The sequence below is a fragment of the Temnothorax curvispinosus genome, unplaced genomic scaffold (genome assembly GCF_003070985.1).
Source record: "Temnothorax curvispinosus isolate PA1 unplaced genomic scaffold, ASM307098v1 QBEX01015410.1, whole genome shotgun sequence".
Classification (NCBI taxonomy): domain Eukaryota; kingdom Metazoa; phylum Arthropoda; class Insecta; order Hymenoptera; family Formicidae; genus Temnothorax; species Temnothorax curvispinosus.
Window position 1 is genome coordinate 710,970 of NW_020225190.1, and position 16,438 is coordinate 727,407.

At 33.2% G+C, this 16,438-nt stretch overlaps 2 protein-coding genes across 4 annotated transcripts; one reads left to right on the forward strand and one right to left on the reverse strand.

The window, feature by feature from the left end:
• Positions 1–1,079: 1,079 nt before the first annotated feature.
• On the forward strand, positions 1,080–5,097 carry LOC112465667 (E3 ubiquitin-protein ligase LRSAM1-like). The gene is made up of 12 exons (XM_025033320.1): positions 1,080–1,268; positions 1,705–1,936; positions 2,010–2,257; positions 2,421–2,610; positions 2,700–2,855; positions 3,022–3,193; positions 4,036–4,140; positions 4,214–4,296; positions 4,458–4,522; positions 4,609–4,649; positions 4,815–4,935; positions 5,008–5,097. Exons 1-12 carry the CDS (start codon positions 1,080–1,082, stop codon positions 5,095–5,097), a joined length of 1,692 nt encoding a protein of 563 aa, XP_024889088.1.
• A 214-nt stretch (positions 5,098–5,311) lies between these two features.
• On the reverse strand, positions 5,312–15,563 carry LOC112465650 (protein O-GlcNAcase). 3 transcript variants are annotated; one of them, XM_025033297.1, is made up of 13 exons: positions 15,048–15,563; positions 14,870–14,921; positions 14,361–14,694; positions 13,644–14,088; positions 12,910–13,454; positions 12,509–12,829; positions 12,271–12,445; positions 9,918–9,971; positions 8,348–8,433; positions 8,099–8,268; positions 7,833–8,028; positions 7,590–7,749; positions 5,312–7,417 (listed from the first exon to the last, which is right to left on the reverse strand). In XM_025033297.1, exons 1-13 carry the CDS (start codon positions 15,115–15,117, stop codon positions 7,281–7,283), a joined length of 2,745 nt encoding a protein of 914 aa, XP_024889065.1. In that variant the 5' UTR covers positions 15,118–15,563; the 3' UTR covers positions 5,312–7,280. The 3 variants fall into 3 exon arrangements, with proteins under 3 accessions (XP_024889065.1, XP_024889064.1, XP_024889066.1); XM_025033296.1 differs by having other exon boundaries at positions 12,895–13,454; XM_025033298.1 differs by lacking the exon at positions 9,918–9,971 and having other exon boundaries at positions 12,895–13,454.
• Positions 15,564–16,438: the final 875 nt, after the last annotated feature.

A 16,438-nucleotide genomic window follows, 5' to 3' on the forward strand; every position in this document is an offset into this window, starting at 1 on the left:
ACGATAATAGCGGATTCCGCTTTTCCGTTCAAACGTGCGGGACTCAAATCGCGGAAACGCGGAATCTAGTTACTATTCTGTTCCGCGTTTCCGCGTTTCCGCGCTCCATGTAATGGCACCCTGAATCTTAAAGAATTGTATGTATATGAAGTAATGGTAGAAAAAAAAATAACTAAAGAATGTAATAGAATTAGAAAAATTGCTAATAATAAAAAGGTTTAAAATTTTTGTTTAAAAAAATGTACGTGATTACTCTAATTTTCGCAAATTTTGAGATATCAAGCTAAATTTTTTAAATAATTTTTATTTTTATTTTTACTTTTTTGTTACCGATTTTTTGGAAACCGCCGGTTCCAAAATTTTTCAAATTTTTTGGGAAATAATTGTTTAAATCTTAAACAATTATATATGAAATAGGGGTAGAAAGAACTAAAGAATGTAATAAAATTAGAAAAATTGTTAATATTAAAAGAGTTGCCGATTTCTGTTTAAAAAAAGTGTACGTGATTGTTCCAATTTCCGCAAACTTTGAGGTATCAAACTGAATTTTTTTATGGATAATTTTTCGTTACCGATTTTTTGGAAACCAGTTTGAAAATTATTCAAATTTCAAGAAATAATAAGTATTAATTAACCCATTTTCTCGAAACCAGTACCAAATTTTGTTTTAATTTTTGGAGGATACGATTAATTATTTATTAATGGATAATTTTGTATTAATGGATCGACTTTCTTGAAACCAGTGCCCAAAATTTTTCTAATTTTTTGTTGATGATTTTGATGAAATTGGTACCAAAAGATTACTAATTTTATGGAAATGGCTATTATTATGGGGTTGAAAATTGGGTTTTATGGGGTTCTGTTAGTGCTCCTAATTAATGAGTGAGTTTGGGGAGAGGGGAATAGATTATTATAAGATCCTGGAAGTAGATTTCTATTTATTAAGTGCAAGTACGCAAAGATGTCGAATCACCTAGGCGACAAATAAACAAAGGGGTTATTGTAGTTTGTAGTCGCTCAAATCGCTGTCGAATATTAATCTCCTTGCGTGCACACGGTGCACATCGTTTATCCTCGATATGTCCGGAGACATCGCGGAAAGCCTCCTCGCGCAATATTACGGAATTTTCGAGGGTCCAAAAGCTGAAAAATTTTTATCGATCCAGGAATGCGTGGGCAGCGTAGAGAACGACTCGGATAAACTGATCGGCGAGCAATCGACCGTGGAAACGAACGACGATGACACATCCAGGGAAACGGGGGTGCAGGTGTGAATTTCAATATGATTCTGACATTTATTCTTTATAAATAACAGTGAAATAAACAATACAATTGATTGTTTGTGACAAACAGGAGTAATATAGATATCGCACTTTTCGATTTTAATAATTGAAATGTTATTACTGCTGCTGTAATTGACATTATACCGCGTATAATGCTCGGATAAATTAAAAAGTATCACTCGACTAAATTAAATTAAAAAAAAATCTAAATGCTTTACTGTTCAATTTAATTTAATTAAAACCTAGAATTTGAAAATATTTGTAATAAAAATAAACTATATTTTGTGTGAAAGTATGATTCACATCATTTATTAGGAAACATGCGATAAACATGAGAAGAGAGGCTTACGTTTCGATTTTGCTTCAAAATTTATATATGTATATACATGTGTAAATAGTACCTTAACATTTATGCATGCAGGAAAATGATATTGAGAACGAGGAAGAGAATTCCGAGATTGATATTCCAGCAAGATCCTCGCGAGCGTTAAAATGGGAAGCGCTCGAAGACAAAGAGGATGAAGAAACATCGTCCGAATTCGATATTATTTTCGAAGCAAATACTGCTGGCAATTTATATGAAAATACGTGTGCCTCCTCCGGCAAAGAGACACAGGATTTTGCCATATATAGCAAGGCTGCCTCCACTCTAGGTAGTATAAGATGTAGGTCAAAAATATAAAATTTGAGTACGTGCTTTAATATGTGTCTTCATTATATGGAAAGGTCTGGAAGACAACGAAGGGAACGATTCGTATCTCTCGCTTAGTGAAGATATATTGCCGGACAGTGCTTCAGACATTTCTTCAATAGCAGGGAAGAAGAAAACGGAGAAATCTGCGATTACGTTTGTTCCGCCTTCAACACCGCCGCCAAATAGGACTCCGTTATACACTGAGACTTTTGTAGATTTAACAAGCACCGGTCTCACATCACTCCCTATCGAAGCGATTGAAAAATATCCTGCGATACAAGTACGCGCACGCAATGTGGATACTGTTTTAAATGAAAAAAAAATAAACGTTTACAAGATTTAAATTCAGATTTTATCTGATTCCTGCAACGTCACTTTTATATCATTGTTTTCTGCATTTTGTATGTTAAATTTTGATAAATTTTAATTTTATTCAATTTTAGATGCTGTACCTAGAAGATAACAATCTCACCGAGCTTCCCGAAAAGCTCTTCGTTTCCCTACAACATTTACAGTGGCTGGACGTTCGAAATAATCTATTGACAAGTCTACCTACGAGTATTAAATCACATTCTTCACTAGAAACTGTCTTGTTGCAAGGAAATAAAATCGAGAAATTGCCATTAGAACTTTGTAAGTAACTTTGTAAGGAGTCATATAATTACTTTATCAACTATGTTATTTTTTTATATACATGTAATAGCTGTGAATTTTCATTATAGGCCTGGTGCCGAAACTTAAAACCCTCAATGTAGCACATAATCCTATCACTGCACCTCCAAAGGATGTTATAGCTCTCGGATGTTCGAGCATTCTCAGTTATCTCCGGTCTGAATGGAATAAATTGCATCCGAATGAGCCCGTGACATTCGTAGAACGTAAGAATTTCAAATTTGCGCATTCAGCTATTGCAACTCTGTCACGCACTACAATCATACATATATCAACGATTTTATTTTAATTAATTAATTATTGAAATAACTAGCAAAACAAACTGCAATAATCATCAGTGTATTGATCGAAATTAAATCAAATTTATTTTAGAGAAAATTGAACCAAAGGCATCAACGATCTTGGCTTATCGGTCTCCGCGTGAAAAACGGTGGAAATTATCAAAAGTTCCACGGCGAATATCGAAAAGCGCGAACGACATCGGCGGTTCGTTCAAAGGCTCTGCGATCAGAAAGAAAAGTAGAGGTTACAAGCCCAGCAACAGGTATAGCAACACGCATAATGACGCTTTTCTGAAGAATTTAGCAAACAGTTATATCAGCGATACACGTAACAATAGTCCAGCGGGTTCTCTTTGCGCATCGTGCGCACGAAATTTTCCTGCTATTCGATGCAAAGACGAGAGTAATAAGAAGGAGAATGAGAGTAACGATGAGCTAAACTATAATCAGGATGAAAAATGCGATAAGCAGCACGCATTTTTAAAAATGATAGCTTCGTGTCACGATGTCAAGAAAACTTGCATCAAGGGAGAGATCGCCGAGGTAGATGCGAAAATCTTGCACTTAACCGGACCGTCGCCCAGATCATGTTACGTTAGACAAAACATTGCAGAATTAATAACATATAAACATTATCGCGAAAAGGAATGTCGAATTAAGACAATTAGTAACGAGACGAAACACATCGCGCTCGCAAAGTCGTATTATTCCACAGCAAGGAATAACGAGAAAAAAATGAAATGTAAGAATGTTAAACATCCGGAGCTGGTTTTCGATATTGTCACAAAAGACATGCGAAGAATGCAGCTGCGGCCGATGGAGCTGAAAGACTCGTGCAGCATGATATCGTGTTTGGAGAATTATCTCGATATCAAAAAAGCTAATTAGATATTAACTATATATCACACTATATTTTTACTGATAATAATAAAATATTAATAATAGTATTAGTTAAATGCTATTATGTTTCATAAATTAATAAATAATTGGTTAGGCTTTAATTTATTAGGCTAATTTTTTCGGAAATTTAAAAAATGTATGCAAAATGAATCAATTATCTTCTTATAATTACATGTAAAAAATGCGATCAATATTTTGCATTTAGATGCGAAGGTAAAGGTACTAATATGATCATGGAACAACGACTGCAATGGATTTCTAAAGCGAGAGATTTGCTGAGCGCACAATCAGCAACAATTCAAAAAATTAAGTAAGGCAACTATTTAAATTGTGCTCTTATTAATTGTAAACAGTACGCATGAACTGTATTATATAATACGTAGGGATTTGGACACTGTAAAAGAATGGAGACGTGACAAACGAAGCTTCAATAAAAGCATGGAAAAAATATCGAGGAGAAATGAAGGTATATAACAAATAACTCTCCCCATGCAGTAAAAATTGGGATTTATAATTAAACTTTCATATTTTTTACTTATTGGAACATGAGTACAAAATATGAAAATTTGACTGTATTATAATAAAATATTTTATTATATTACATCATGTAAAATATTTATTTATTAGATGATATTCCATTCGCAATCGACATTGAAGATTACCCTACAATTCGAAAACGTACACAAAATGCGGTATGATAACTTAATATGCATATTTGTCTGAAAATATTAAAATGGAAAGTCAATGAGAATTTTTTTCTTTTTATTGTGCAATCTAGGGAGATGCAGATAATTATAAACGGGAAAAATTAAGATCAATGTAAGTTCGAATGAATAATGTTGCATTTTATCAAGGGTATAAAGAATAAGGCCTAAATTCTCAATTCACTTTTATCATAAATGCGCGCATTTCTCGATAAAAAGTGAACTGAGAATACAGGCCTATGTCAATGTGTAACTTTAAACATTACTCATCGCATTCCAGAAATATAAACCGAAAGATTGAAGAATTAACAGGATTCCTGCAAAAGCTCGAAATTACAAAATCTTCAGAAATATTGACGCCTAAATCTAAACAAAAATATCTCCAAACTGAAATTGAAAAGGTATAATTCTACATTATTTCGGTTAAAGTTTATTAACGAAAATTAAAATTACTGTCTTAATTTATTTCGTAGCTGTCACATTTTCAAAAGGAAGTACACAATCTAAGAAGATACAACGAAATTATATCAACTCCAATGAATTCTCCAAATAATTCATCTTAATATTTTTTTATTTTGATTCTATTTTTTATGAAAATTTTAAGAAAAAACTCAATGTTTCTTGAAATATTTATTTAAATAAAACAATATTATATCGTATGTATTACAATATTAATTTCACGCCCAGTCTCGCTAGCACATGTCAAGGTAATTGGAGAAGAAATGAGCTTTTCATGCATAATAAAAAACTGGAATGGAATATTCCTTGGATGTATCAGATATATATATATATATATATATATATATATATATATATATATAGAAAGCGCGTAATATCAACAATGAAACAAGATATAAAGTTATTAAAAGATGTATTATACGTATTTCAAAAATAACGGTAAGAATCCTTTAAAAAATTGGTGTCCTTTCCAGTTTCCTTGCCAGTGCATTCTATCTTTTTTACTCCATTATCAAATATATTCAGTACAAAAGTTCTAAAAGCAATTACCATCAAAGTACAAGTAAAATCTAGCATATAAATCTGTGAGGATGTATTTCTTTTCTTTTTGTACGTGTCACTCAATGAAGCTTTGTAGTAACGTTTGAAGGTACTGCACAAAATTCTTGGAAAACTATTTTAAATAGCACAGTAAGTTATTATTATGTCAGTACTGACAATACATGTAAGGCAAATAATCTATATAAGTTTTTATGATTAATTTTTTTTAATCTTGTACGTTATTATTTATATTAATTCTATACACTTCATACATTAATATATTTAACTTGTACAGTTAATGGTGAATTTATTAATACCTTCGTAGAGACATAAGAAGTAAATCACTCAAATATTTTTTACATACATATATAATGCACGTTATTGTTCTTATTACGACATTGCGCTTTAAATTTTGTATTCGCTTATTGTATTAAGATAAAAGTTAAGATAAAAAGTTCTTTTTCTAGCAATTAATACGTTCTATGATACTTAATAGTGCACTTCTAAATTGTTTAAAGTAATGTCTGTATGGAATAATTAATATAAAAAAGAACATCTAACATATATCTTGTTTATGTCTAATAACAATGGATTACGACAAAGTAATATTTTCTTTTTTAGATGTCTAAGAAAGAAAACATCACATCGTTTCGTAGTTTTATTCATTACATAAGAGATATATACATACATTTGTAGAGCCAATTAAAGTAATCCATAAGAAAAATTATATATGTGAGATTATATATACGTGTACATGAAACCTAAAATACCTTACTGCTGTAGATTTCAATGTATATTACAAGCTTGTAGTTGAGCAGTGAATACTACGAAACTTATTCATACATAATATACATCTGATTATCAGATATAGATTAGGACTACATAGTTAAAATCTAAATTGTGTCATAATTTCTCACACTCATTTCTTACATTTATTTAAAAGAAACTTTAAAGCGCATTTAAAAAAAAATGCACTTTAAAACTATATTCAGTCATTCATACATATCATTTCGATAAGAAAATACTTTTCTTAAATAAAGTTCCAACTCATTAATGAACACACTGGCATTTCATCACGCACATATTGAAAATTGTATATACATACTATGGACGTGTTCCTATATTCACTGCCAGTACTGAAAATCTATAGTTACGTGACGCCAACTATATATTTTCAGCACTTCCAGTAAAAAAGGAACACGGGGTATGTTTGAGAAGGAATCCAATTAGAATTAAACCAATGAGATACTACATGAAGTGTTATATGGCATAGTAATACATATATATATTTTAATAATATAATAAACATAACTGTGTGTTAACAAAGTAAAGAATATAATTCATGTTGAACTGAAAACGAATCTGATTATACTTATACATCTTCTTTTAATATAATTATGCTTATTCATCTCCTTTTAATAGAAGTATTACTATAATATTAAAACTTGGCATTAATTATTATATACATATGTGTACATTCGTATCAAATACATTTAAAGATTTCGATACTATAAGAAAGATTATATCGAATATATTAGAAATAATGTTTTCAAGTGTACGAACATTCTCCAAAAAGTACACTTATCGCGTTTGCAGGTTACGTTTAAAAAGGTCTTGAATAAAGGCGTTCAAATTTATTACTAGCTTCTGTGTTTTAGGAGTTATCCTAAGAAACCGTTGTTTTCCCGGGAGATGGTCCAAGTAGATACACTTTGTTGACGAGGATCATTGGAGTATTAATTCTCTGTTAGAAACTTCTACACATAGTTTTAATTGCAGGATATTCCTCATGCGCCGGATTTAAATCAACGAAGCCTAGCTTGCCATAGAATTCGTGAGATTCTTTGTCCGTTGACGACATCGTTGTGTGTACTCCGAAAGAACCTATCCCACAAAACATATTCCACAAATACACTTATATATTTACCTATGTTTGCAATATAAAGTATAACATCAAATAATATTTAATTATATTAGGAACAAGTATACATAATTTAATTTTCAATAGAGATCGAGTAGTCTATTTCATTATGTTTTAAATCAGTAAAATACGTACCATTTGCTCTTAAAGCTGCAAGAACGCAGGTTATTAAACGTTTACAAATAGACTGATCTGTCACACTTGGCAATATACCACATATAAGCTTCGACGGATGTTGTCTGCACAATTGTTCCGACACATCCGGAATAAATGAATGAAAGTATTGTATAGCATCCTACAATTTTTATTTGAAAATAGTCAGTACGATGGTAAACATATAAAATACAGATATAGGTAAAATCGTTAACCCTCCCATACCTGAACATTTTGTGGCAGCTCGCTAATGCTATTGTCTAAGGGATATTTCATTCGCAGTTCAGGAATCGAGGAAACAGCCATTTTCTGATTGTAGGATTTTACATTCAGCGTAGCCACTGCGTAGCCCGTTACACCATTTTCATCCTCAACAACCATACATAACTCCGGACTTAATGTTAGAAATCCTCCGATGAGTCTAGATAGATAGATATTCAGAACAATTTCTTCAAGAAAATAAGAAAATAATATGTTAATATTATACACACCTGTCTGCTACAGCTGATGAAGTTGTACAATTATTCAGTTGATTGCACACCGCATAAACCGCTTCTTCATCACTCGGTAAGTATGGCCGAATTGTATATATCTTACTACTGGGCACTTCCGGTGCTTTATAGACGAACAAATCATTGCCACTATCAACTGGAATTAATCTCTAAACACACAAAAATAATGTTCTGCAATGTATCATTTTTATAGTCAAACATAAACAAATGCAAGGAAATTAAATATACCTGTAAATCAGCCGTAAGTCCACCACGAAAAACCCATGGCTCCTGGTCTCCACTCATAAATGTTTCTTTCCAACCATTTGAAAACCCTATCCCAAGACACAGAATTGTTTTTAATAAATCACGAAATGCTGGAATTACATTCGCGCGCTATGCGTGTAGTTTACTTTCAATTGGCTTCCACTGCTCTGGGCATCAATTTTGCTTAAATCTTTAACATGCAAAGGTACAAGTCGATTGGAAATGTCTTTCTTTCTCTCATTTATTTCGGAATTGTTCCGCTCCATGTCAATGAGAGTATGAGAAAAAGAATGATTCATCCAATCGGATAACTAAGGTGCACCAATTTTTACAGATTCAAAATAAATATTATACAGATAGAGAGTAAATTTTATAATGGATATACTTTCTTTTAACAATGTATAATATAAAGCTGAAAATCTATATATAATATTTTAAGAAATTTTAATTGTTACTGTAACTAAATATTACATTGTTACCGTAACTAAATATTATATTTTATTCCAGAGAAACCGATATTAGTAAATAGAGAAAAAAATTAAATTTCATAGATGTTGCACCAAAGCTCGCGCAATGCTAAACTCTTGAAACACTGGATTAGGATAGGAAAGTGGAATCTAGGAAAAGTGGAATAATAGTCCAGTTTGCCAATATGCGCCTGAAATAAAATTTCTTATCACGCCTGAAAAGAATATAGTTTCTGAAACTAAGTAAAACAAATTAGTGCAGGCAAGTTGGCAAAAGGAGCGTAGGAGCATTGATCATTTAAGATAAAAAAAAGAATAGATATTTTTGCATGTCGTAATACCATTGTTAATCCACAAGACATCGTCATATTCGCAAATCAAAAGACTCGGAAAAGTATCTTTTATCGCAAATGATCAAAGATCACGATTTGCAGGGAGACATTCAAGAGTTTATAACTTCTTGTTTACTAAATTGTGCCAATTCTACGTAATTCTTTGATGGACTTACTTCAGAAACGCAAAAATGTATTAAAATCGATATATGAGTGTTAGATCATTTCGATCACACGTTTTTTCAAGTATATATTTATAAAATCTAATAGAAAAAGAGCTTTCAAAATAATTCATTTCTCAATATGAATTATTATATAGACGCAAAAAAATAATTCTACAAATAACACAAAATATTAATACTAAAAATAAAATCATCACAAAATTTAACATGTGTATGCAACAGATTGTGAAACGACATTGTATAGTGTATCACATATATATTTTTAGTAAAATAACAGAATTAAACGTGGACGTAGATATATATATATCTACAATCTTTGCGATATATAGGAAGTATGTCCATCACATAGCGAACCGCGAAAATAAATGTGCTTTGTACACATTGATTTTTCAAGCTGTTGCAACGCTGCTTCTATAGATATGCACACATTTCTCGCTCGTGTTAAACGAGACAATATTTTTTGTAAAGTCCCAAACAAAAATTTAGAAATGCAACTATCACTGCAATGTTTGAAACTTTATTATTTCGCGCGCTTTCCGCCGTGTTACTCAAAGACTGTTAAACCGCATACATGTGTAGCTGCCCTGGGTAAACGTCGTCATCGTCGATGGGAATCTGCCAAACGCTATCAACAAGACAAAAAAACACAGAAATGCGAGTTAGTGAATGAACCAAAGCTATACTGATCCTGATACATTTACATTTCCACAGGAGAATATTCGCTATAGATCTTAAATCATATACAATTTCGATTGGAATAAATATGTTTAGAGAAGAACATGTATAATATACATATATGTACAATTTCTAATTTGGATTTTAATACGTTATTGCATAAAAATTTATATATAGAAAACAAACTCCTGTTTCATGTTATCTGTAAAGAAAGTCGATTGATACGTTAATAGCTGGTATAAGATTGCTTTTAAATCCAGTATTTGTTCACCTCCATAAAGATGCTGTTGAATGTCATCTCATAGAATCACCGTTTTTGCCATTGCTACAAATGATCTTTTCGCCATTGCATGGGAAAGCCACATCAATTTATTTCACATTTTCAATCAGACGTATACCATTTATGAGTTAGATTTAGATTAAACAATTTTAAGCACAAAGATAAAAATCCTATATTATATATTTGCAGTAATATAAATTTTATTAAACAGAAAAATAGATGTTGTGGCTTGCCTACATAAAAATCGTCAAAATAAATTTTAGCCAGCGGCCATTAGTCAGAACCGTTTTTAGAAAGATATAAAAATGTAAAAAACAACGATTATATATATATCTTAAAATTGAGACAAGTATCAATTGTATATGCATATTTGTAGCAAGTGTATTATAATAAATTTTATTTAATTTCTGTCTACTCACATACTCTGTCTTCAAAAGCATTTAATAAGTAGAAACATGTATTTTTTATGTAACTTTTCTGACTTATGGCAAAGTTTTCTCTACGCGCGTAAATGCGATGCATTTATCTCTAATGCGCAGAAACAAATGCACACTAAGTTCACGAATATACAATTTGTGACATGTGACACTTCCGAATATTACTGATAATCTTTATTACTTAATATTATGCACAAAGTTTGAAAATTATATTACTTAGTATATTATAAACACGATAAATAAGCAGAAGAAATCTACTGTTAATACTATTTCACTACAGTTGTCATCTTTTTGAACAAGTTTTTCAAAGAAAAAAATGTTTCAAAATTGTTAGATATCTCCAAAACAACTAGATATTGTTTAAACAAAAAGCAATTAAGTTTTCTTGCTTGATATACATAAGTGACATCAAATATATTGTGTAAAATTATGTGGAATTATTTATGAATCAGTAATTTACGGATTTCAAAGAGCAGATATTAAAAAAAAAAAAAAGATTGCGCAGCGTCAGTTAACATCAATTTACAAGGAAATATAACAATTATCGTGTATTAGTCTGACAAGTCTGACAGAAATATTATACTAGTATTATAACATTTTTAATACCAAATATATTATATACGTATATATAAATATAAATTATATATAAATAATTAATATATTGTATTTAACATTAAAATTTCTGCAACAAACTTCATGTAGGACTAATATTTAACAATTCAATTATATTTTGATAATAATTTTGACAATGATCGTATCTTGACAAAGCATAAGAGAAATGCAGTACGTTCTATCTTTAATCAAATCAGTAAAAAGAAGAGACTTTCCTTGTAAAAAGATAGAACTATATAACAAAAAATAAGATAACGTTCACTTACCGATACGCGTGACACTTTTGTTCTGAAATATAAGTATAGGTAATAAATTATAATATTTCTAAGAGAAGTCAACAACAGCACTTGTCTGCAGTACAATGAATATAATTTTAAGAAATTGGATTGAATCTAATATCGAAAAGGTTAATATTTATATGAAATAATTGATTATTTGGACAGATTGTTATTAGAGCACACAATAAATATATATATTTGGAATTTAAAAAATTAGTAATATCATTGACTTGCATATTTTTACCAGCATACTAGCATTTCAAATAGACTTTCTTTATATATAATAAAAATAATAGCAAGACTATGTATATTTATTAAAATTCTTATCTTGATTCATACATATTCCTGATATTTGACAAGAATTAATATATATCACGTTAGAAAATAGTAATTAAATAAGAATTTTGTAAAATTAAAGATTACTTTAATTATAATAATTCAAATTTATAAATACAAGCGTACTTAAAGTTTTCAGAAATTATATCAATTATTTTTACTGTGAATCATTCTCATTACTATTATAATCTAATTTTATTTGTTACTTGTTAGAAAACAAACTGTTTGGAGATATTTTTAACGTCAATTTTTTAATAATGTCAATATATCAGAAAATATCTCATATATGAATCAAATGCAACTTACCCAGCCATTTCACGTAACTATTTAGAAGAGAAACAACTCCCCTCATATCCCATACGTACGAGTACAGATCGTACAATAACTCACGATTATTACAGTATGTGAGTCTTTGGAATAATCTATTTACCGCATTACATATGTCGTTCAATTTAGCGGCACGAAGATGCCATTCTTCAATCTGAAACCATTTATCATATGTCATCAAACTTGTCAAAATAAAATTCTTCTCAATGCAACTCACGTCTGACTCAGACGTTGGATCTTCTTCCTTGGACTTCTTCATAACAACATAAGCGTTGCTCTTCAACCAATTAAATTCTTGTAACAATTGAATTCCTTGACCTCCATGCTCAAACGGCAAGTAAAATAGATCGCATAAGAGCGATAGATCCTCATGTGTGAGTTGTTTATCGATATCCACAGGTTCCTGTGATACCACATCCGCGTTATCGGAACTCTCATGATTTTCGCTATCGTTCTCTATAATCATTTGTGTACCATTGACCATTGGAGAAGTGCCGTCCACTTCTACTTGCATACTTCCGGAAGCTTCGCTGCATGTCTAGCAAATAGAAATCACACGTTTATACATGCATAATTAAATCCACTAAAATTTTAACGACTTACAGAAGTGTTATCTACCATAGCGTCATCCTCCGCTGGAATTTTTGCTATATGCGCCGGCGAGTTATTTGGAGTCGTATTACAGTCCATAGGTTCTATAGAAGACAATCCGGTTGAGGTGGATAACGTAGACAGGACAGGCTCGCTGATCACCTTTATGTCTGACACTAGAGAATTCATCACAGGCCCAGACGGAGGTATGAAACTATCGCTACCTGTTACACTTGAGCAAACTTCGGCTAATGCTTGAAGATGATTAGAATTCGCCACAGGCGTGGGTGTGGCAGAAACTGTGGTGGTTGTCGTCGACGTAAGACTCATACACGTGTTCACGGAGGGAATTATTGGGATAGGTATCGTAGGAGCGACACATGGCTGCGGCTTGGCTATTACCCCCCAAGCTGCTTTCTTCTTGTTGAATTCTAACAACCATTCGCTTATCGCATTTTTCAGAGCCTGTCGAGGATGATACATATTCGGCGATAATGTTGACGGAACATCTTCACCGAGAACGCCATCCTCTGTCTCGGTTTCTAATTTAATGTCTGCTGATACAGTATCATCTACAATATAGAATAAGTCTTAGCAATTTCTGTTATTGGTACTTGACTGTTAAATGTATAAAGCAATTGGCCGAAAAGCAGAAGATTCGAATTTAATTTCAAGTCTAATCATTCTCGCGATATTTCTTAGAAGTTTATCTTACAAAAGATGGAAAAAATCTATAAAAGAAAATATAGCGAAAATCTTACTTAGACTTAGGTCTCTTTTTCCATCCACATTACATCTGCTCCATTGAGCCAATGTATGAATTGCTATAAAATTCGCTCCGTATTCGCAATTAGGATTAGTTAAAACTCCTCTGAGCTTAGGTATAAGATCAGGAGAACGACCAGAATACGGCCCAAGAAACACTCTCTTCTGATCGTAGTCGTTGGCATGTAAGTTATCCCAGATAACAGGTGGTCTCCTGAGCACTTCTGTGATTTCTTCGATGGACTCGACAGTTAAAAGTCTCGATATGACTTTAGGTCCAGTCCACATTATGTCAATTTCCTGAGCTAATTTACTTCCAAGAGTGTTGAGATATTCCGAAGACGCGACATTTGGCATCGCGCGCGTTGCGCAATATTGCGTGGGACACAGAAGAAAACGAGGTTGACCAAGATGTTGAAAAATATCATTTGTGACAGAAACCTATAAATAAAAAAAAAAGAACAATATAAGATTCAATGCATCATGTGGGATGACACATGACTCTGTATGAGAGCAATCAATTCATATTTGGGTTGTGAGCTGGACTCCAATCTTCATTCTATATGTATTAGTTTATAAAAGGTAGATCGAAAAGTCAAAGAATTTTTTATTGAGAGAAATGAAATAAATTATAACTCGTTTTGGGAACAACAAACTGACATACATGCAAAATCACTAACATTACATAAATATTACAAACACTATATACATACTTGTGCTTGTGCGAAAGACTGAAACACTTCTTTGTCAGCTTCACTCATTTCTGGCTCTATATCATCGAATAACAATGCAAATGCTGTACAACCAAACTGGCTGACTTGCTCCAGTTTTCTCTTCAATGCAGTGACTTCCTTCGAACTGGAATACGTGATATCTAATCCTGGGGATAATGCGTAGTAAAATGTTATCCCGTATTCCCTAGCAGCTGTAATTAGACCAGTCAGATGTTCGGCTTCTTCTACGGTATACAGATCCCTCCAATAAGCGCGATGTTTGTAATCGTCCTTTGGCGCATACAGATAAGAGTCCATTCCCCATTTCTTCAACCTAGAAATAAGCATAATTTATAATTAATGAACAATTATCATTAATATAATTATGTATTAATGTAATGTTCACGATGGATAGGAGAAATTAATATATTTAGAGAGTGAAAGAAAAATGATATTCCTCGCACTTCATAAAAAGAATGACTAAAAATGCGTTTACAATGCGGGCTTACTTTTGGAATAGATCCTTTCGTTGCTCGGTGGTCCATGGTCGTCCGTAGAAACCTGCGAACGATGAAATGTGTTACACGCCTGGGGGGCAAAGGACGCGAATGTCATACCATAAGAGGCGCGTTTGGGTTACATTCCCGACAAGTGTCGTGCGGGGCTCCGGTCGTACCACGTACGTACCTTCCACCACGCCGCAGATGAAGTTGCCGTTCTTGGTGTTGAGATTCGCGGCGCTGTTCGTCTCCGTCATCGCGAATCGCGCGGGACAGGCACGTCTGGCCCTCGAGAATCCAGGAGGCGGACAAAAATGGCCCCCCGCGGTGCTTGGTTACCCCGTGGAAAAAGGAGGAGACGACGGACCGACGGAGGAGGAGCCTCCTGTGGGATGATCGCGATGGAATCACCGCGACACGACGACGCGGGCTCGACGCGATTGCACGAACAATCGTCAATCGTGGGATAACACACGTTCCGTCGTCGCGCGACGCGATGGCCGCGATTCCCGAGGGAGAGTCCGGAGAATATCCAGAGTCCCGAGTCCCGAGCGAGGATCAGTAAATATGACAGGCTGCACCTGCTGCACCCGACGCACGCCGATCGATACCGCCGAATGATCGGAACGATCTGTCGGACTGTCGATCCAGTCGATCCATCGAGGCTGCGAGTCGCGCGGGCGTCGCGGCGCGAACACGGCGGAAAAAAGAAACGATACTCCCTCCGCGCTCCGCGCCGCGGCCGGCGGTATCTGACAGCCGCGGGGAGAATCTCCTCGCGGAGACTCGGGATGTCGGGATGATAAAAGTTTTATCCGTCGTCCTCGTATTCGGTTTCACCCCGAAGGCGACTAATAACCGACCTAAATCTCTGATTAAAACTCGATTGGCGATTAATTCAATCGGAGTCGATCGCCTACAGTCAAACGACGAAAAATTAAAAATCCTTTGCAAAATACTATAGAAAATTAATAATTCTACTCAAATACTATGGTATTATTATAACCAAATGGCATCGTTTAAAAAGGTATTGTTTGATATGTTAATTTCGTCATAGTGATTGAATGCATCGAATTTAGATATATCCCTTATTTTAAAATTTATTCAAATAATTTAATAATAACATTGTGATTATCGTCTGAAAGCAAAAGTCCGTTTTACCGCCTAATACTAATTAAATATATTATCTGTCAAACACATCTAATAGCTATTAGACTATCGAATACAGTTTCAATTGCGTTCAACTAGCTAGAGATATGTATGGAATTATAAATAATCAAAATGTTTATGTCTGACAAAAGCATGTCCAAGCGCATGCTTTCCGTCTTAATAAATAACGTTCATCAACGACTGTTGATTATTCGAGAAACCAAGCAACGTCATTTCCAAGCAGCTAGAAGTAACACTTTGTAATCTGACATACTAATTTTGAAAGAGTTATAATAACTAATAATAATATTTCTCGAATAACCAAATCGTGATGCGCAAACATACAGATAGAAAAAACACGCGTTTCTTTAAATAAATTAAAACGGCGTGGCGCATCTAGAGACGGGTTTTTCGAACGCAGCTATCGAG

Excerpts from the sequence above, each read along its gene's own strand:
- LOC112465667 (XM_025033320.1), top strand. The coding sequence starts at position 1,080 with ATGTCCGGAGACATCGCGGAAAGCCTCCTCGCGCAATATTACGGAATT. Across the intron at positions 1,269-1,704 it reads CCAGGGAAACGGGGGTGCAG|GAAAATGATATTGAGAACGA; the intron begins GTGTGAATTTCA and ends TTATGCATGCAG. Across the intron at positions 3,194-4,035 it reads GGTTACAAGCCCAGCAACAG|ATGCGAAGGTAAAGGTACTA; the intron begins GTATAGCAACAC and ends TTTTGCATTTAG.
- LOC112465650 (XM_025033296.1), bottom strand. The coding sequence starts at position 15,117 with ATGACGGAGACGAACAGCGCCGCGAATCTCAACACCAAGAACGGCAAC. Across the intron at positions 8,269-8,347 it reads GACTTACGGCTGATTTACAG|AGATTAATTCCAGTTGATAG; the intron begins GTATATTTAATT and ends TTGTGTGTTTAG. Across the intron at positions 8,029-8,098 it reads TCATCAGCTGTAGCAGACAG|ACTCATCGGAGGATTTCTAA; the intron begins GTGTGTATAATA and ends CTATCTATCTAG.